The sequence below is a fragment of the Chelon labrosus genome (genome assembly GCF_963514085.1).
Source record: "Chelon labrosus genome assembly, chromosome: 14".
Taxonomy (NCBI): Eukaryota; Metazoa; Chordata; class Actinopteri; order Mugiliformes; family Mugilidae; genus Chelon; species Chelon labrosus.
This window is the reverse complement of record NC_140347.1, coordinates 24,187,374-24,208,512: the sequence shown is the minus strand read 5'-3', so window position 1 is coordinate 24,208,512 and position 21,139 is coordinate 24,187,374. Positions and strand designations below refer to the sequence as shown.

Below are 21,139 nucleotides of genomic sequence, written 5' to 3'. Positions count from 1 at the left end.
CCATTATCATAGCACTGACCCCTGCAATCAGCTATGCCTATCCCATGTTCACCTTGTGATTGTTCCACCATTGTGGCGATTTCCTCTCCTGTCTTTTTTGAAAAGTCCTTAAATTCAAGGAAACGTTCATTTATTTCCCACCCACCCTTAGGGGAAGTTTGACTGACATACCTCAGCAATAGTACATTCTCTCTCTCTCTCTCCCCCCCAAGCTTTTATGTAACTCAAATATTACATATTTTTTCCACAAATAGGCCTATTTTAATTTGTAATTTTTTCTTTTTTTTTTCTTTCTTTTTTTTGTCCTGTCCAGCATCGAAGCAAGCAGAATAATGATCTGTTCGTTATGTTGTGCTGAGCAGATTTTGATTTCCCAAGGGGAGCTTTATGGATGATAAGGCTCCTCTTGATAATCTAAGTTAAACTTATTTAATTTTATTTTATTGTTTATACATGTTGGTGGATGGACCTTTACATAATATTGCCGAACCTGACAAGGAGAGAGAAAGTGAAGAGAAGATAGAGTGGACAGGAGTGGAGAGAAAAAGAGGGATACGCCAGGCAGCAACTGCTACACCTGTTTGAGAAACACAACAAAGAACATCACCCGGCCTCGGCTGGAGAGCAAGCTGACAATACTGAAAAGCACACAAAAGAGAAAGATTACATTGGAGTAGACAGCAACCATGGCACAAAAGTTTCATACACTCGTGTTTAAGTCTACACATACATGTTTGTATAACACAGCAGATAACTAAACCACAGTAGTCCTTAGTGTTCACGGTTTGTATACACGGTTTAAATGTTCACCAGAAGATGCAGTGACTGTGTCACCATGCAGAATGAGGGTGAAGAGTGTTTAAAGATGGCTGTGATGGTGCAACCGTTCCCCCAAGGAGAGCAGAGGATGGACAGGAAGCCCCAGGACCCCGACCACCAGCAGCAACCCCAGGGTGAGTGTCCCCACCACAGACCTGCAACATGTACGCATTTTTCGTACTCGGCACGCATTTTGACCCTTAAGTACGCTTGTACGGTTCGCTGCTCTCTTGGTACGCATTTTGTTGCACCTCGCATTTCGCCGGTTTCAGTTTCTAAACTTTCTGTGCAATCTATGACGTTGATTCTGCCACTGAGCCACAGCGTGTAAGTGGAGTGAAAAGCTTTCGGCCAATCAGAGCGCTGCATTTTAACCCTCCGCCCACCTGCCCCTCTTAGCCAAATGCTTCGCGCGTTCAGTTCAATTCAGTGCTGAAGGCAAGCCAGGCTGGCCGGATAACTTGCAGGCTTGCGTGCTATGGCTGAACCTCCGGGCAACAGGTAACGAACACGGTAGCCTACTACACACAAACACTTCCCAACCCCCCCGAAACATACCGTAATTTCCGGACTATAAGGCGCACCTGAATATAAGCCGCACCAGTTAAACTGAGCATATTTTGCGTCGTAGGTCTTAAATTACATTTCGTCAAGTCTTAAATCCTTACGTGCATTTACCGCTTCATTCACATTTCGTTCAATGCGTCGGTGGCATTCACAGTTAGTTCCGTGTGTTCTGTGTAGTTCTTTATTAAATATAACTATTAGCAGTACGCCGAAATTAAACTACAAATGAGACCTGGAAGTGGAATCCAGTGTTCAGCCCGGTTTGTAATGTGTTGCTGCACCGGGTATGGTCCGGTCGTACAGCGCAGGCGAAGCGGGGAGGTTTTATCGTCACGTAACGTTTATTAGCGTTATGTATTTATACCTTTTGGATTCGAGACTTCTTCTGTCACATGAACCTCGTTTTCAACTTGGGAAATGGGCAAGATGTAAGTTTAATGATTGTTGACTTTGTAACGTGAAGTTGGATAGAAGCTTAGCCACGTTTGCTAGTAGTATGCTTCAACATGAAGTAACAAGGCAGGAGACGAAGTGGAGGGATTTCAGCACAATACATTTATTAAACAGAACCATATAAAGCAGGTCTCACGGGTTATTACAGAACACTATAATAACAGATAATAAAACGTTCGTGGATTGGAGCCTTCACCTGCGTCCACATTACGGGGATGGCGGATGTAAAAAAAAAAAAAAAAAAAAAAAAAAAAAAGACGGATTAAAGAGTGACACGCTGAACTAAGCGATGAAAACAAAGGAGGCGCCGCCGTGTGGCGTAAATTGGTACTGCTCCATGTAAAACTGGAAAACGCTGAACAATCCTTATGAGGCCTCATCATCATAAAGTGACATGACGTCCGGGGGGGGGGGGGGGGGGGGCGATGTGGGGGGTTGTACTCATAAAATTTCTTCAAGGTTGGCAGGTCTGCCACCACCACACCACAGAGGGACATGCCTCCATCCAGATGGTGGCATAGGAGGCCCCCCGCCAGAACCCCCCCCCCAGCTGCGGTGAGCAGGCAACCGGCCACCCGGGACAGGCACGGAGCAGGGTCCACGGCCCCACGAGCCCGAGGGGCAGCACCCCCCACCCCCACCAGACACGAGGCCCAGCCGACGCCCACAAGGACCAGGCCGCCCCAGACGGCCGCCCGGGATGGACCAGCACCTGCCCCCGCGCCCAAGCCACACGCCCAGGGACCCCCGGCAGCATGTGGTAGTGACCACACTGCGCTGGAGGTGAGGCCACACAAGCGGTCCCATCCTCCTGAACGGCCCCGCCCACCAGACACTGCATAGTCCACCCCCCATGAGTGATTGTGTGCTGTCAGTGTTCCATATGTTTAATGACTAAGTGTGATTAAAACTGAGAAGCATGTCATCCCAGGGCGCAGCAAACAAGGGCACTTAGATGCCCCCCCTTGCTGCGCCCCCCATGGTGTGCATGCCCCCAAAGCCGTACATGTGTGGATGAGTTAAGCTGGAGGAGGGGAGGGGTCCCGGGAATGTGTGTCTGGGGTCAGATGAACCTCCCCCAGAAGACGAGCCGCTACCGGCATTAAGATTCCCCCGTTCCCGGAGGCCGGCACGGGACAGGAGCGGCCACCCCCACGACCAGAGCCCACACCGACTGCAGCTAGAGGGCCCTGAACCGCCCCAGTGGGCCTCTGCCCCCGTCAGCCCCGAACCTCAACACCCCCCAAAGCAACCCAGCCCAACCACAGCAGCAGCACATCGGCCGAGAGACCCAAACCGGGAGGAGGATCGGGGCACGGGGCCCCACCAGGGCCAGAGGAGCCCCCGTCGCCCACCCGACCGGTACCAGCGGGACAAGGCAGCGCCCCCCCACATGAGAAAAAGCAGGTGTTGGCTCCACTGTCCTGCACTGGAAAATGCCGCGTTGTGTTTGAATCAGCCTCCCATATATCCTGTGTGGCTTCTGGCCATGCTTCTTCTCATCTCTGTCAAAACAGCTGTGACAAAGTTTCCAGGAAGTGTGACTTCAGTGAAACAAGTAAATATAGCCAAGTGACTACCACGTGTAAAAGAACCAGAACATTTACATTTACTATCTCTTCAGCGCTGTGTGGTTAGTCACTGGTAGTCTTAAAGCAGTCTTCAAGCAGAGCTGACAAAATGGGTACTACAATTGTAGCCTCAGCTGTACCACTTCATGCAATATGCGGATTGAACTGTACACTATACTCAATCTTAAGTAAACTATAATGCTGTGTCAGTTTTTATAAGCATGTTCGTAAATGTTCATATAAAGCGTCCTGTTATTCATTAAATCCATTGACATTTTACACACTATTTTTTATTTTCACAGTAATACAGGACAAAGTGCATCCTGTTTCAGCTCAATACAGGACGCGTACTTTTGTTTGTAAATATGGGACGATTCCGTTTTTCAAGGGACGGTCGGCAACCCTAGTCGTGTGACATATCTTGAACAATATCTTCATTTGTTCCACATTTACCTTCATTTGTTCCGCATTTACCACACAAGACACGGCGTGCGGCAGAATGATCGTTTTATTATGATTGTCTTGTTTTCATGATTGAAGGATGCCAAAATAGAAATCGAAATTCAAATTCAATTAATCGCCCAGCCCTAAGTAAGGGTGATTGTAAACATAGTGTGTGAAAAGGATGCAAAGATGTGTGCAAAGGGCTGACAGGTTATGATATTATTGTGGTTGTTGGTGAGTGTGTCTATTTGTGTATATTAAGTCCAGTTACAGCAAGTTCTAGAATGTGGGCCCGAATGCTCCAGTACCTTTTCCCAGATGAAAGGAGGGTGAAGAATGCGTGTGAGGGGTGTGTATGGTCATCCATGATGCTGCTGGCTTTGCGGTGTAGATGTTTGTGATGGAAGGTAGAGAGACTCTGTTGATCTTCTCGTCTGTCCTCACTATCCGCTGCAGGGTCTTGCGATCTGAGATGGTGCAGTTCTCAAACCAGACAGTGATGCAGCTGCTCACGATGCTCTCTATGGTCCCTCTGAAAAATGTGGTCAGGATGGGAGTGGAAGATTTGCTCTTCTCAGCTTCCTCAGAAAGCAGAGACGCTGCTGGGCTTTCTTGGTGATGGAGCTGGTGTTGAGTGACCAGGTGAGGTTCTCCCCTACCAAGGAATTTGGTGCCCTTAATGATCTCTACGGAGGTCATCAGCAACAACTACTATGTAACCTTACTTGTCCTATACAGTAATTACTGTACAGTGCCGCTCAAAAGTATTTACACCTTCAATCATTTTCTACATTTCTGCATAAAAATGACTCAAAACGTCAGCAGATTTTCACACAGGTCCAGACAGTAGATGAAGAAAACCTAGTCAAACAAATTAAACAGAAATGTCGATTTTGTATTTGTTTATTGAGGAAAATGAGCCAATATTACATATCTGTGAGGTGGGAAAATAAGTGCACCTCTAGTATTAGAAGTTCATTTCAAGGCCAAATCTCTTCAGAAGTCTTTCCAGTCATTGTAATGAGACTTGGCTGTAATTCAGTGCCCTTTTTTTTTTTTTTTTTTTTATATATAAATAATAAAACAAAAATCTGGAATTTTTCACAGTCTGATCTTCTTAACACATGTTTATGGAAGTGTATGATGACAAAGACAAAGGAGCTTTCTGAGGACCTCAGAAAAAGAGTTGTTATGGTTCCCCAGGCTGGAGAACGTTAAAAAACCATCTCTAACGAGATTGGAATCAGTCAGTCAGATTGTGAACAAATGGAGGAGATTTAAGATGACTGTTACCCTTGACCAACAAAGATCACTCCAAAAGCAAGACACACAATAGTCCGAGAGGTCACCAGTGAACCCAGGGTAACTTCTACACAACTAAAGGCCTGTTTTGCTGCATCTGGTCCAGGGCGATTTGCCATCACTAATGGTCCAATGAATTCTGAACTACTCCAGTGAATGAAAATGTCAAGACATCTGTGTGTGAGCCAAATCTGAAGAGAAACCGGGTAATGCAGCAAGGCAACGACCCCAAACACAACAAAATGGTTAAAGAAGAACAATAATAAGATAATTGGCTAAAACTTCTCCAGGCCTAACTACACCAGATACTGAAAACAAGGGACAAACTTACTTTTTCACGTCACAGAGATGTACAAATGATTCATTTTCTTGATTACACAAATACAAAAGTATGATATTCATGTTTCATTTGGGTGACGTTCATTGGGTTCTCTTTGTCTACTACCAGGGTTTGTGTGAGGTTTTGAGTAATTTATATGAATGAATGTAGAAAATTATGAAGGGTGTAAACACTTTTTAGTGGCACTGCATAGATTTATTTTTTCTTTTTCTTTATCATCAGTTTTGATCCTAACCTTAATCCAACAACTATGTATTCTTATACGTAGATAACAGTTTACCAGTTTACAGTTTACCTATTTCTGTATCATCAGTCTTATTTTTAGAGAGGCTGCTTCATGTCCATCAAAAACTTAAATACACAGGGAGTAAGGACTCTTCACTGCATTCAAAAGATAAAAAAATAATCATTTTATCTTCACCAGTCCATTCAGTTCTGGGGAATCAAGACCCAAAACTCTTTGGGTCAACGTTTTTTTTTGGATCGGCGTATTCACTGAAGTGTGGCTGGACCCAGGTCAAAACATCACTGATTCTTTTTTTAAAATTACATTTATATGTGTCAGCTTAAGGTAGGGTCTCATTTGTGTGTTACATCAAATCTTAGTGTGAGGTTTTGTACAGTCATGACCAACTTTGTTTGGAATAGGTTTCGAACAGTTGAGTAACTTCATCAACATGGAAAAAAGTGACCTTGATATTATCTACATTTTTTGAAAATCTGTGCTCCAGCAAATAGTATCCCACATGCATCATCCCTTGTATAATGTATAGTATTTGCATTAAACAATTACCATTTTTTAGTGATGTGTACAGCCACCAATACCTGTGTGACAGTGTGGTAATTGTTACAATCCATGGTAAAGTATATTACACCATTATTTGATCAACGTATGTGGAAGTTTACATCATCAGACATTCACGTGTATTGAAGAAAACATGTTGCTTTGAATTTATTTTTGACAACCAATTTTCTTAAGAAAATGATATCATTTTACTATGAAATCAAATCAAATAATATATGATGCAGCACATATAATTCAGACTTAGGAGTTAGGTGATGAGTGTTCAGCTTCAGTATTGGTCAGAAGACACTTCTCTGTTTCAGGTCAGATGACAGAAACTGGTCGTTGGTTCCTCTGTCCTGCACTGGAAAATATCCCATTGTGTTTGAATCAGCCTCCCATATATCCTTTGTGGCCTCTGGCCATGCTTCTTCTCATCTCTGTGTCAAAACAGCTGTGACAAAAACAAAGTTTCCAGGAAGTGTGACTTCAGTGAAACAGGTGAATATAGCCAAGTGACTACCTTGTGTAAAATACACAAGAACTTTTACATTTACTGCCTCTTCAGCACTGTTTGGTTAGTCACGGGTAGCATTTTTATTCTGTGTATGGGATTAGTGCATGACTTCATCTTCAAGAAGCCCAGCACCTCTAGCAGTCTTCAAGCAGAGCTTACAAAATGAGCACTACAATTGTGTACACTTGTGTGCCACTGAACTGTTCACCATACTCAGTCCTAAGTAAAATATAATGCTATGTTCATTTGTATAAGCATGGCAATAGACACTTGTAGCACAAAAAGCGTTAATTAAAGCAGTTTGGAGTGGGTAAAATCACCAAACAAAATTTTTCCAGAAATGATCATTCTAAAAGCTGATCTGAACCAGCTGTAAAAGAAGGCATAAATGAATGGATTGACCATTGAATTTGAAAGAGCAAGCCAATTCAATATCTCCTCTAAAGGTCCTGGCTCTGATGCATTACTGAGGGAAAGAACAGAGACACAGAGAAAGAAAGGCAGCCAGCACATCAGAAAAACTCCCATAACAATAGCCAGAGTTTTGGTGGCCTTCTTCTCCAGCTTACTGACAGTTGCCCCAGCCTTTGTTGTGTTCTGGATGCTGCGTGCTTGCCTCTGTGCAACAAGGAAAATCCTCAGGTAGATACAAAGCAGTAAGATTAGTGGCAAGTAAAATGTGAATACAACTCCCATAGTTTTACCGACTGCATCAGAAAAACATCTTTCCTTGCATCTTCCTTTGTCAGATCCTCTTATAATCATGCTAGTTGCAATTGCAGCAGGAACACCCCAGCTCACCAGGATCATTGTCCCAACAATTCGACCACTCATTTTAGTTCTATATGTCAGAGGCTGACATACTGCATAATATCTGTCAATAGAAATACAGCATAGGTTCAGAATAGAGCAAATACTAAGTGTTATATCAAAGCTGCCCCGTACTTTGCACAGCACTTCTTCTTGAAACAGACACAAGCTTATTGAGAATACCATGGTGAGAGGAAACACTACAGCCCCTACGAGCAGGTCAGCCACAGCTAGAGAGAGGATGAGAGCATTAGTGGAAGTATGCAGCTGCTTGAAGTAAATGATGGAGATTATGACCAGAAGATTTCCGCATACAGTAACAACCGATAATAAACCAAGGAAAATATGAAATATGACACACATTGTGGAAGGTTCTGCCAGTGCATATGATGCATCTACTTTATAGCATGGATGTAGGTTAAGAAACCCTGTCTTATTGACACCAGTTACAAGTTGCATGTTTATGAGTTCCTGTTATTTCAAGTTACAGTTAAAAGTAATACAACATTTTGCTCAGCATCAGTTAACTGTTCAAACGTAAGTTTTCACAAGATTAAAAATAAAATCTCTAATTGATTCCCTACACAGTACATACCAAACCGTTTGGGTAGTCCATACATCAGTACTGTTTGGTGCCCTTTGTCTGTTTGACAATGTCCAATACAAAGCATTTATGTAAACGTCCCTTGTCCATTCAGGTGTTAGATGCTGCAACCTATGAGCATCCTGCATCATATTAGATGCCATAGAAACAAACATGCAATAACAAGACACATTTGCCACTTGCCTCTTTGCATATGAGGATTTAATTAGCCATCAAATACATAATAATGCAATCATAAACTCTGTTGACATGGCTGCCTTCATAGATGAGATAATTGTGGAGTTATTTTTTTCTTTCAGTGAATGGTTTGTTTTTTTTCCCCTTGCTTGCTGTCATTGACTGCGTTTACATGGTCTTTAGTATCCCGATTTTGAGGCTTATCCCCGCTTTGAGCATATTCGGGATATGGTGTTTACATAGAACACAGAGAAACCCGGTTATTCATATCCCTGTATACATGATAAATAACAGTATCCCGTTTTCCGATCGCTGCATCCTATCTGCGCATGCGTGTTTTACGTCTTTTTCAATGTTTTCCAACGCGACCTAACTTGTTCAACGGAGCGAGGTGGAAAACCAGCCTCACGTAGCTTTTCCGCAACAGATTTGAATACATCAGCATTTCGGTGTTTTCTGCCATCTAAACACGTCGTTATGTTTAGTTCTTTCATTACTTTAAGGAAAATTCTGTCTCTTCGTCGCTCCAAAAGTGAGACGTTGACTCGTTGCCGCCATGTTGTTTGTATATCTAGTGCGTCACTTGGCGTCACTCGCGCATGCGCAGACAGTGGGCAGCCGTCAGAAATCGGGATAAGGTGTATACATGCTTCAGTATCCCGGCTTCTATCGGAGTACTCCAGGTAGCAAAGCCGGGTTTCTTGAAATCGGGAAATGGGCATATCCCGATTTCTGAATTTGGGATATGGTGTTTACATGGACAAACACGAAAACGGGATACTTCAATATCCCGATCAAATTCGGGATACTAAAGACCATGTAAACGTGGTCATTGTGTTACGGTTGTCAAAACCAGAACATGTGAAAATGATGTAGCAATAAAAAATAAATAAAAATTAGATAAAACAAGTAGTGGCAGTTGTCCAGCTAACAATATCCACTACCATTTTCACATGTATTGGTTTTGTGCTTGGCGTCAAAGGTCAGAGAGGATTTTATTGTCATTTCAAACATATATAGAAGGTGCAGTACATAGTGAGATGAGAGGATGTTCCTCCAAGACCATGTAGCTACTTGAAAACATAGAACTAAGTACAATACTGTGCATAAAGTGCGCAATCCCTAAGGTAGTAGGGGTATGCCAATACATCGACTATTAGATTCATCGCTAGGGATGTGCGATATTTCATCGTTTATGATATATTGTCAAAAACATTCCCCACGGTAAGAATATGTCATCCCGCGATAAAAACGATAAATTCCCATTGATGACGTATATATGTGCGCGACACACTCGCAGCCCAACACGTATGGAATATTGACAAATTGACAAAGGTGGAAGGCGGAGCAGATACGCCGGGCAGCGAGGAGCTCGTTCCTAAACAAGGCTCCACCTCTGTTATCTGGAACCGGTTTGGTTTTAACCAACACACTGTACATTGATCGAATTAAAATGTTTCATAATGCAATAGCGCTTTTATAGCAATGCGTGTGCAGTCGATGGCTCCGATTACATTCGGAAAACCGGCGCTCGCTGCAAATTGTGCTTTAATGTTGACCTGTTCAGATGCATTGTTTGGGAATTTGATATACTTGGCTGACATGCGGATAACTCCGTGCCACACGGCTGGCATGGCTCTGCTCAGGGTCGGTCGGCACAGTCCCGATTGGTCGGACTAATTGTTTTCACATTTATGACGGTTTCCCAGCATCACCTCTAAGTGTCGCCAAAGGATCAACAGCTGTAGAAGCCAGCGTACGCCAGCCATGGCGTTGGTGTAGGCACGTACAAGTTCGCGGACGTTTCACTCTTGATACATCTGAACTTTTCTGTGAGCGAGTACGTACGAAACGTTTTTGTGCGCACGCAACCTTCGTACATGAGGCCCCAGAACTTTTACATTTACTGTCTCTTCAGCATTGTTTGGTTAGTCACTGATAGCATTTAATTCTATGTATGGGATTAGTGGGTGAATTCATCTTCAAGAAGCCCAGCACCTTATTTTTGCCCTCTTCAGTGTGGTCTTCCCAAAGGACAGTGAGTTCCAGGAGAACGATCTGTTTGGAGGATTTTGAGATGGCCAGCAGTGTGGTCTGCGGCCAAGTCTGGCCGCAGTGTGGTAATGGTGACAGTTTCTGGGAATTTCAGCTGCTTCCCCAGGCCAGGTCAACTTTCAACTCCCAGTCATGTGCTGTTGCTAGCAGGCCAAAGAAGGTGGTCCATGTGGCTGGTGGAGGCTTCTCCCCAGCCTGGACAAAAGCGATGTTTTGTTTTTTTCTTTACCGGGTATATTGCTTGCAGTGGTTTAATTCCACAGCTGATGGTGTTCGCTATCACCTTTAGGACTTGGTCATGATGCCACCACCTCGCCTAGGACTTCTGAACAGCAGCTGAGAATGCGCTCCAGAGTCCCCCTCTTCAGGCACAGGTTGCTGGCTGGTGACTCCACCATTCCCCATCTGAACATGTTGGACTTTTTACGGTCCGATGTCTGCTCCCATCTTGTCCAGGCTCCATATTGCCGCATTCCAACCATCCTGCTCACCCGCTGTTCTTCTATTGATGCCTGCACCTCTTCCTGTCCTTCCCCTGTGCCTTGTCATAGTGAGATGTTGTACTGCTACCAAGGCCCGCTCTTCCATGAGTCACTGCACCCACCAGTGTCTGTGCCGCAGCCATGACTCGGCAACGCCGAGTACCTTGGTATCTGGGTAGTGCCAAGTGTGAAGCAAAACTTGCTGGTAACCTTCCCTTTCTTCAACATTAGAGATTTCGACTTTGCTGGCTTGAAGCTCATGCGAGCCCAGTTGGTCATTTCTTTCAGTTCCTTCAGGATCCACCTGCTCCCTGGAACGTGTGGTGTTGTCACCACCAGGTCATCCATGAAGGCCCTAATGGGTGGCTGTCGGACACCATATTCATGGTGAGTGCGAATAGGATCACTGAAATGGTGCAGCCGGTGATGATACCCTTTTTAAGCCTATGCCAGTCTGATGTTGTAGACCCAGCCGAGTCTTTGATTGAAACTATCGTAGTAGAATGTTCTACCGGAACTAAACTGTAGACTCTAGAACCATAACCTGCAAAAACAAAAAAAAAAAAAAGTGAAGTGAAAACATGTGGAGCTCCCCCAATGGCTGGCTGGCTGGCTGACTGCAGTATAGGTCATAAGCTCCATCCCCTCCATGTTAGTTCGTGGGATTTTCCTGTTTTAGTTAGTTAAAGTCAGGCAACTGGTAGTCATCATTAGGGTTTAATCCCGGGAAACAGGATTCCCGGGAAATCTGATCAAGACTATTTCCCGATTCCCGGGAAAGGTTATGACGGGAAACGGGAAATATATATTTATTTTTTGTTACACGTGCGCTTCTATTGTTGTCTTACGTTAACGTTGAATTCAGTGCAGCAGTAGGCTATAGCCTAGAAATCCACGCACCCTAGCAGCAGCAAATGTCATTTGCAGCAGTAGGCTACCAACCTCCTAATGATGTCTGCAGCCAGCTTTGCAGGCAGGCCGTAAGGTGAACCCTGTTATCGTTTCATCCCGCTCCACAGTCTGGCATCTACACAATCTTTAGTTCATAAAACATAACGAGTCATGCTAAGCTACCCAAAAAAAGTTCGTCGCAAAAATGCCAGTCGATTGCTGATACGTCTATCTTTTATGCAGAACTAGTTTCTTCAGAGCGTAATAAGATCTTGGTCGTGAGCGGTGGCACGGTTGGTCACGTGATCGCTCTACACCAATACTTTTTGGCAGATAGGCTGTCACGCACGCAGCTCACTTGATCACGCAGCAGAATTGATCATTGCAAACTTTGTTGATATGGACATAAACTGTGTTTCTTGCCCTAATAATGTTACAAATAATATAAAACATGCTGGGAACGCATATTTGAATGATATCGATACATTACTTGGGCAAAAACAACAACAACAAAAAACAGCTGTTTCCCGGGATTCCCGGGAAATGGGTCGTCTTTTCCCGGGATCTGATTCATCTAATTTTCGGGAAAAATATTAAACCCTAGTCATCATGTCACATAATATTTACAGTTGCCATTGACAATCGTTCCAAAAACCGAATAATCACTTCAGCATTTTTATCTACAAGCGATACCTATGCAACAGTATCATTCAGAGAAGTTTTCAAAAACAAACAAAAACAAAAACTTGCTTTTCTCTTGGTTTAACTTTTAGTTGTCAGTTTGTGTACTTTGGAAGCCACTTAAACCATCTTTGAAATCCCTGTTTTGTAGTTTGGTCTGTAGCCTTTGGGTGCCTCGTGCCTACTCTCCAAGCCTGTGGGGGCAGTGCTATGATCTGGGGTTGCTGCAGTTGCTCAGGTCTAGGTTCAGCAACATTATGTGCCCAAAGAATGAGGTCAGCTGACTACCTGAATATACTGAAAGACCAGGTTATTCCAAATATATCCCAAAACATTAGAGTATGTGACCTTTTTTTTTGGTGGCAACCTTTTTTTGGCCAGGCAGTGTATTAGGCCAGTACCACATAATTTCGAACAATTTTAAAGAAAGAACTTAGTCCTAGAAGCCAGATGTATTGCATTTTTAACAACTGGCTTCTGTGATAAAATCAAGCTGTTTCCATGATTTAATAAAATGACTACTCTCTGTCTCAGAGAGTATTTCAACACACGCACACAAAACATGTAGTTCAAATTTTATATATTTATTATGTGTGTATAGTTTGTGAATAGGTTTTAGCACACCCCCCCCCCACACACACACACACACGCGCACATTTTTACTGAAGTTCAGAGTTTGATTACATGGTAGAATACAGTGATAGTTGGTGTAGTTGGACAAATATAGCCTAACCGAGAAAGACAGACAGACTTCCCTCAGTACTGGGGAGACATACCAATGATTATGTCACTGCAGTTTGGAGTTGGCAAAATCACCTTTGAATATTTTACCTGAAATTATCATCCTGAAAGCAGTTCTGAACCAGCTGTAAAAGAAAGCATAAATAAATGGATTCAACATAGAATTTGACAGTGCAAGCCAGTTAAGGGTTTCTGTAACAGAAACTGACACAGCATCATTGCTGGCAGAATTAACTGTAATGTAAAGGAAGAAAGGTGTCCAGCAGATTAGAAAAACTCCCATAATGAGGGCTAATGTTTTGGTGGCCTTCCTCTCCATCTTACTGACAATTGCTCCAGACTTTGTTGTGTTATGGATGCTGCGTGCCTGTCTTTGTGAAACAAGAAAAATCTTCAGGTAGATACACAGCATTATGATCAGTGGCAAGTATGTGAAAATAATTCCTACAGTTGTTGCCAGTAAAACCTCAACTAAACACCTTTCTTGACATTTATCTTGTTTCAATCCTGCCATTACGAGGACAGTTGCAACAAGAGCAGATGAACTCCAGCTGACCAGGATCATGATCACAGCAACACGATGATTAATCTTAGTTCTGTATGTCAGGGGATGACACACTGCATAATATCTATCAATAGAAATACAACATAGATTCATAATAGAGGATGTGCTCAGTGTAACATCAAAACCGTCTCGCACCATACAAAATAACCCCTCATGATACAGACATGAGCCGAGAGAGAACGCCATGTTGAAAGGAAAGACAAACACCCCGACAAGCAGGTCAGCCACAGCTAGAGAGAGGATGAGAGAATTAGTAGGAGTGTGCAGCTGTTTGAAGTAAATGACAGAAACAATCACAAGAAGGTTTCCACATATTGTGATAACAGATAATGATACTAGGAAACTGTATATCAAAATACATATTCTGGAGGGAGTGCTTGATAGCACGTAAGAGAGGTTTGCTATTTTGTAGCAGGGGTGCATGTTGATAGTCCAGTTTACAATAGCTTGTGATTCCATCTTTCTAGAATCCTGCAAATTCAGCATTAATAGTCTGTCACAATTACTACATTCATAAATACTTAGAATACATATATTGCTGGCAGTTTGTAATTATTAGTTTTGCATGAATACAGCTATAAAGAGCTAATAATTTTCCTGAGAGGATGAGGAAGATTCCCGCTTCATGTCTTTCATATCAACTATCAGAGTGATCCATGCATGAGTGTCGAACAGTGCCAGGCCTGTGGAGTTTCAGTATTTATCGCCACTACATCTCATTAGCATAATTAAGACAGGCTTAGGTTGTCCTATCAGATGTGGTAACCGCTCTCTCTAGTTTTACCTTTAATTCATTCAGTATGAATATGTATGAGTTTGGGGAATGGGCTCCACCCATGCTCCATGTGGAAAGTTAAAGTTATTTATTCAGTTGCTGAATTACTTTTAAAGTTGCATTCAGTTTTTTTTTTTTTTTTTTTTTTTTTTTTTTTTTTTTTTTTTTTTTTGGGGATTTGGCTCTTTTACATAAGTAATTGAGGGAAACCAGATCTATGATCCATAATGTGATTCATTTGTATTAATGTTTTTAATGGAGAAAAGAAAGAATTGGCTGTTTTTTCATTAATAAAGCTCCTTGTTACACCCTTCTATACCCTCCTTGGCTTTTCAAGGTGGGGTACACCCAGGACAGGTCGACAGTCTATCGCAGGGCTAACACAGAGAGACAGACAACCATTCACACTCACATGCACACCTACGGCCAGTTTACAATCACCAATAAACTAGGGCTGGGCGATTAAACGATAACGCTATATCGCGATAGACACGTGATCGATGTCAATAGAAAATGCGTTCGATAGAATGTTCGATAATTTCACTCGAACTCCGTTAGAAAAAAATAGGAAGAAAACCCCGAGCCAGAACTGCAAGTCATTCTGGGGGATGTAGGCAGAGGAAGGGCTTTAGCCTCTCGACCTATCACGGCGACAAGAGTCAGACCGATGTTGTCTGCTAACTTGGTGGCGAGTGAGCATATTAACTGGCTCTTCTCTTGATTAGTAGTCCGTTAAGTTTCGTTTATCTGCCGGCCGAGTGAGTGACTGCTGACTCGGTTAAGCGGATCCACGAGCAGCGGTTATGAGTCGGTTAAGTTTGTTTCTCTGTGTATTGTGCTTAAGTGAGTGAGTGTCTGAGTGCCTTAGTTTGCCGGTTATATGAGCCGAATCTTTTTTTCAGCCGCTACTGAATATTAATTAAAATGAATGAAAATTAAATGCTATTGAATATGTCATTGTTATCATTTTTAAAAAATTAAAGCGACGGGTAAAAATGAGTTATGACGGGATTTTTATGACCCTGTCAGTCAAAGTGACAGACAATGAAAAAGTCTAGCGCAACATCTGATCTAGAGGTACACGGCAGCAGTGCCATACGACAAAACATCAAAGCGATATAAAGTAATAACGGATGCAGTTCAGCACAGTTGATAAGTCTGGGTAGAAGGTTAAAAAAACGAATCAATAATTATCGATATCGACTGATATGAAACACTTATATCGTGGTACATTTTTCAGCCATATCGCCCAGCCCTACAATGAACCCTAACGAGCATGTCTTTGTTGCAGAAAGCATTTCTAAATAAATGACAAATATCAAAATCAAAGTCAAATTCATTTATTTTATTTTTTGATTTGGCTCTTTTACATAAGTAATTGAGGGAAACCAGATCTATGATCCATAATGTGATTCAATTGCATTAATGTTTTTAATAGAGAAAAGAAAGAATTGGAGCTGGAACCTATCCCAGCTGTCATCGGACAAGAGGCGGGGTACACCCTGGACAGGTCGCCAGTGTATCACAGGGCTAACACAGAGAGACAGACAACCATTCACACTCACATGTACACCTACGGCCAATTTAGAATCACCAGTTAACCCAATGTCTTTGGACAGTGGGAGGAAGCCGGAGTACCCGGAGAGAACCCACGTAGACACAAGGAGAAATAACAAATCAGAACACTCTGCTGTTCCAGTTTGTTTAATTCAGCATCTGCAGATGGGCTCACAGCACAGACAAAGCATTGATTGTGGCAAATGAGCAATTAGTTCACCAAATAGATTCACTTTATACCCCCTATCTGCTGAAGGTCACGTTGTTCATGTTGCTCCTCTACCAGGCCCCCTTACAGATATTACATGGCCTGCAACTGTGACCTGAACTCAAGGCAGTAAAACAAGTACCGTATTTTCCGGACTATAAGGCGCACCTGAATATAAGCCGCACCAGCTAAATTTTGGGGAAACTACAGATTGTGCCATATATAAGCCGCACCCGACTATAAGCCGCACCCGACTATAAACCGCTGGTGTTTTAATGTTTAATTACCGTAAGAGTTTCTTCTATCACGGAGGGGATCGTCGGGACAGAAATGACTGTTTGGAAACGCAAAGCGTCCCATTTATTTACATTTGACAAACATAAATCTTTCGATCAATCAAACAAAAAATCAATCGATCAAACTTTCACATCTTTGACATTACAAACAGCATTCGTGCAGTGCACAAATAATACAACGGTATACACTTCCTGCAGTCATAGTACCGTAGTGCAGTATTTAAAAAAACAAAGCTTACAACGCTTGACGAGGCAATAACGTTAAATGGGTAAATTTAATTCGTTTGTGTGCTAGCCTGTAACACGGCAGCAAAAGTAACCCGGCTGCTCAACAAAATAACCAGCATCTTTTTCGAAAACAGCCAACACAGCAGTAAAGGTGCAGTAACACGGCAGTTTACTGTATCAAAATAACCAGAAAAGTCAGTTCGTAATAGAGCCCGACCGATAAAGGATTTTGAAGGCCGATACCGATACAAATATTTGTTGGTTTTAAAAACCGATATATCGGCCGATATTTATTTTTTTCAGAAACGCGCAACAAAACATTAACTGATTTCCCTAACATTAGTTATTTGTAGTTATTTATGAGTTTTAACTAAAATAATATGATAATGCATCCCTTTACCTGCAGTTTTTAAATTCTTTCCATCAAGCTACATCAAACCATTTTCAATCATCAGTTGCTGCCTGCCTTCTAAAACCTACTATTTAGCGATCTAAATCCATTATGTGACTTGTTAATGCTGCGGCTGAACGACAGTCTGCAACGCACACTTGGTGTCATTGGATTTCACACACGTGTAAAAGAAAAGCTAACTTTTATGCACAAGCTACGTTTGATACTTTTTCTCTATGTCTAAATGTTCACTCCTCGCAAGTCTAACTTACATTTTACAATGCAGGGACTGTAACTAGAGATCTGCTAGTTATAAATACAGTAATCATTACAGTACTTTATTTAGGCAGAATTAGTTCGTTGTGGTTTCCAAGCTCATTAATGTTAACGTTAGCGGTCTTCCACTGATAGTGGCATTAGCTAGCTTTGTGGTTAGCTAGTCTATGATGAGCCATAATTTAGCAATGGATAACGTCATACTGCAAATTGTAAAACATACATTTTCAATATAACAGGCCAAGGAGAGATGATACATCTCATTGCTATAACTGTCATGCTATTAAAGAAATACTTCAGTCACATTGTCAAAAGTTAAAAGGACAGTCAGTCAACTACACTGTAACAACGTAACGTAATTAGCTAATTCTGCTTCACTCTCTGCTTATTTAACAGCAGCAAAACTGGACATGATAGTCACGAATTTCGTCATGCTTATTTGAGTTAAGAGAACTGATGGGGATGTTCTTTTAATTGTTATTCAAGCAATGTATGTCTCGTGACCAACTCACCATGAACACACTTCACCGATGATCTTACTCGCGGATAACTGGTTCTCTCTGCCCGACTCTGGCTGGATCAGCACGAGTTATACACAAGTGTTGCCAACAGGGACGGTGTAGAGTGCCCTCTGATGGACAAACTAAACTATACAACGCCAACACTCATGACATGGTTGAAGGGTGTTTCGTTTTTATTTTATTTTTGAAATATTCATTTATCGGCCATTATAAATGCCGATACCGATAGTTTTGAAAATGCCTAATATTGGCCGGCCGATATATCGGTCGGGCTCTAGTTCGTAATCCTCGCGTCATCGTCTATGACATGATAGTGCGCCCCTGGTGACCGTTAGCTGTAAAAATCCATCCGCCGTTGTATAAGCCGCAGGGTCTAAAGCAAGTGACAAAAGTAGCGGCTTATAGTCCGGAATTTACGGTATGTCTGGGCTTTACATAGTTCAAACTCATTCCAACTCAGGACTAAATGCAGAGTAGGGTGTTGATGGTGTAAAGTACCATGTGATACAACATTTTCCTTTACATCTTGAAGCAGTGTTGATGGATATTTGTTTGGTACAGCTGTAGATGTTTGTCAGTGATCAAGTGAAATATGACTGATAAAGTTCTGAACTGTGATGACATTAGTTGTGTTAGAAACGTATGCACATCAGCAACTAGGACTGTTTGGTCTTGTTACAACTGCAGCCTGACATATAGAGAGTAACTTTGCCACTATATAGCAAGATGCGACAGGGCTTTGTAGTACCCTTCCCCGTGAATGGAGCTTAGAATAGAGAAACGTATGACTGTGGTTGCATAGATCTCAGAAAGCAATTCTAAATAAATGACAAATATCAAAATCTGGACAGATAAAACTGAAACTATTTGGAAGGGTGGATACCACTAAAGTCAATGAGAGTGTTTTGTAAGCTGGGCGTGAACTGATCCAAATTATTAATGATTAATTAACAACGTGTGAGTAACAGTGTATAATAAATCACGTTTATTTATTATAATGCTACAGAATGACATGTTCTTTCAGTTTATAGTTCATATTAAATCCAAAATAAGAATGTGATTTCTGGACTTTGTCATGTTATGACAACATATGGATCATAACTGTGTCAGGTGACAAAGAGAGCGCAGAAGTGTGTAAGACAGAGTAACAATCAAAAATCGGTCAGTTTAGTGGACTGTATTGTTTAGCAGCATGCTAAACAGTGCCTGATTTAACGAGCTAAGTTGGTAACTCACAATTTTGAATTAGTGAAATCACCTTGAAAAATTTTTCCAGAAATGATCATCCTGAAAGCTGATCTGAACCAGCTGTAAAAGAAAGCATAAATGAATGGATTAAGCATTGAATTTGAATAAACAAGCCAGTTTAGAGCTTCCAACACAGAAAGTGGCACTGAAATACTAATCGAAAGAAAGGTGACACAAAAAAAGAAAGGAAACCAACACACCAAAAAAACTCCCATAACAATAGCCAGAGTTTTGGTGGCTTTCCTCTCCATCTTACTGACAGTTGCTCTAGACTTTGTTGTGTTCTGGATGCTGTGTGCCTGTCTCTGTGCAACAAGGAAAATCTTCAGGTAGATACACAGCATTATGATCACTGGAAGGTAAAACGCAAGAGTAAATCCAATAGAAGTTGCACATGGTTGAGTGCAGTTTTCTCTGTCTGACAACGTGAAGCCAATTCCAATTACAACAGAAACAGTCCAGCTTAGCATAATCATGACTACAGCATTATGATGATTTATTTTAGCTCTGTATGTCAGTGGCTGACACACTGCATGGTATCTGTCAATAGAAATGCAACATAGGTTCATAATTGAAGATACGCAAAGTGATACATCAAAACTATCACGCAGTTTGCAAAATAAATTCTCATGATACATACATGAGCTGAGAGAGAATACCATGCTCGAAGGAAAGACTGAAGTCCCAACAAGCAGGTCAGCCACAGCCAGAGAGAGAACAAGGTAGTTAGTAGGAGTGTGCAGCTGCTTGAAGTAAAGGATAGAGATTATTACAAGAAGATTTCCACATGTTGTTACAACAGATAATGAGCCAAGGAAAACATACAATAAAACACATATGGTGGAAGGGGATCTCGTCTGCATGTTAGAAGCATTATGTATTTTATAGCAAGGATGCATGTCATAACCAGTGTAAACAGTAGGCTCTGGTTCCATACTCTTACAGCTTACTAAAATGAGGTTGTCATTTATGATCAGAAATTTTAAAAAACAGGGTTTTAGTTCAGCAGTATTGCACAGTACAAACAGCATTACTAGATTTTTAGTTCATCTTAACTCTCAAAGCAGCTAATTACCATAAGTAGTATACCCTCAATGCCTCCTCATGCAGTGTTTCTGTGGTCAATGCTCCACTGCAGTACTAGGTAGTGATATTTATCTCCCCTCTCTCATTTCATTATGAAGTTGCTGCCCAATCAGATGTGGAGAAACTAGACAACAAATGCATTAACATACTGTAAGCTGGCTTGTGTGTCTGTGTGTATACATAGTACGTACGGCATTGATTTCTTTGGTAAACATATAAAGTATTTTTGATAAAATGTTATTTTTGTTGGATTAGTATAGTGTTTTTGAATAGGAACATGGAATATGGTGTGTTTTTCTGAATACGCTCTACAGAGCCATGTATGATTCTCAGCATGAGAGCACTTTACCTGCTTCACCTGACCCACAGGTTGCTTCTGTAATTTTCTGTCATGGATCTGGATTCATTTAGATTCATGATGAGGTTCAGACTACCTGTAGTGTAGTGCGGTACAATGATATTCCGTTAATTGGCATACTTAATGTGTGTAACTTTTTCTGTTAAAGGATTTTTTCCAATTATTCCATAATGCAAGGTGTTTTATAGATGAAAAAAATCACCATTGCAGGACCCTGTAAATGACGAAGGAAATAAATTATGATAATTAATTTATTCTTTTCGTAGAGGCATAGTGGCGTGGTGTTTAGCACTGATGCCTCACAGCAAAAAGGTTCTGGGTTTGACAGGACGACAGGGGCCTTTGTGTGCAGAGTTTGCATGTTCTCCCTGTGTCTGCGTGGGTTCTGTCCG

The 21,139-nt window shown here is 41.8% G+C and overlaps 3 protein-coding genes across 3 annotated transcripts; all 3 read right to left on the bottom strand.

Annotated features, from left to right (window-relative positions):
• Positions 1–6,251: 6,251 nt before the first annotated feature.
• On the bottom strand, positions 6,252–8,197 carry LOC311499118 (trace amine-associated receptor 1-like). Its single transcript, XM_084559983.1, has one exon. It carries the CDS (start codon positions 8,064–8,066, stop codon positions 7,089–7,091), a length of 978 nt encoding a protein of 325 aa, XP_084416109.1. The 5' UTR covers positions 8,067–8,197; the 3' UTR covers positions 6,252–7,088.
• A 5,087-nt stretch (positions 8,198–13,284) lies between these two features.
• On the bottom strand, positions 13,285–14,302 carry LOC311499869 (trace amine-associated receptor 1-like; the record flags this gene model as incomplete). The annotated part of the gene is made up of 1 exon (XM_084561005.1): positions 13,285–14,302. The coding sequence occupies exon 1, from the start codon at positions 14,287–14,289 to the stop codon at positions 13,285–13,287; it is 1,005 nt and encodes a 334-aa protein (XP_084417131.1). The 5' UTR covers positions 14,290–14,302.
• A 4,985-nt stretch (positions 14,303–19,287) lies between these two features.
• Positions 19,288–20,455, bottom strand: LOC311499110 (trace amine-associated receptor 1-like; the record flags this gene model as incomplete). The annotated part of the gene is made up of 1 exon (XM_084559976.1): positions 19,288–20,455. Exon 1 carries the CDS (start codon positions 20,332–20,334, stop codon positions 19,288–19,290), a length of 1,047 nt encoding a protein of 348 aa, XP_084416102.1. The 5' UTR covers positions 20,335–20,455.
• Between the last annotated feature and the right edge of the window lie 684 nt (positions 20,456–21,139).

Coding starts and splice junctions, on each gene's coding strand:
- LOC311499118 (XM_084559983.1), bottom strand. CDS start 8,066: ATGCAACTTGTAACTGGTGTCAATAAGACAGGGTTTCTTAACCTACAT.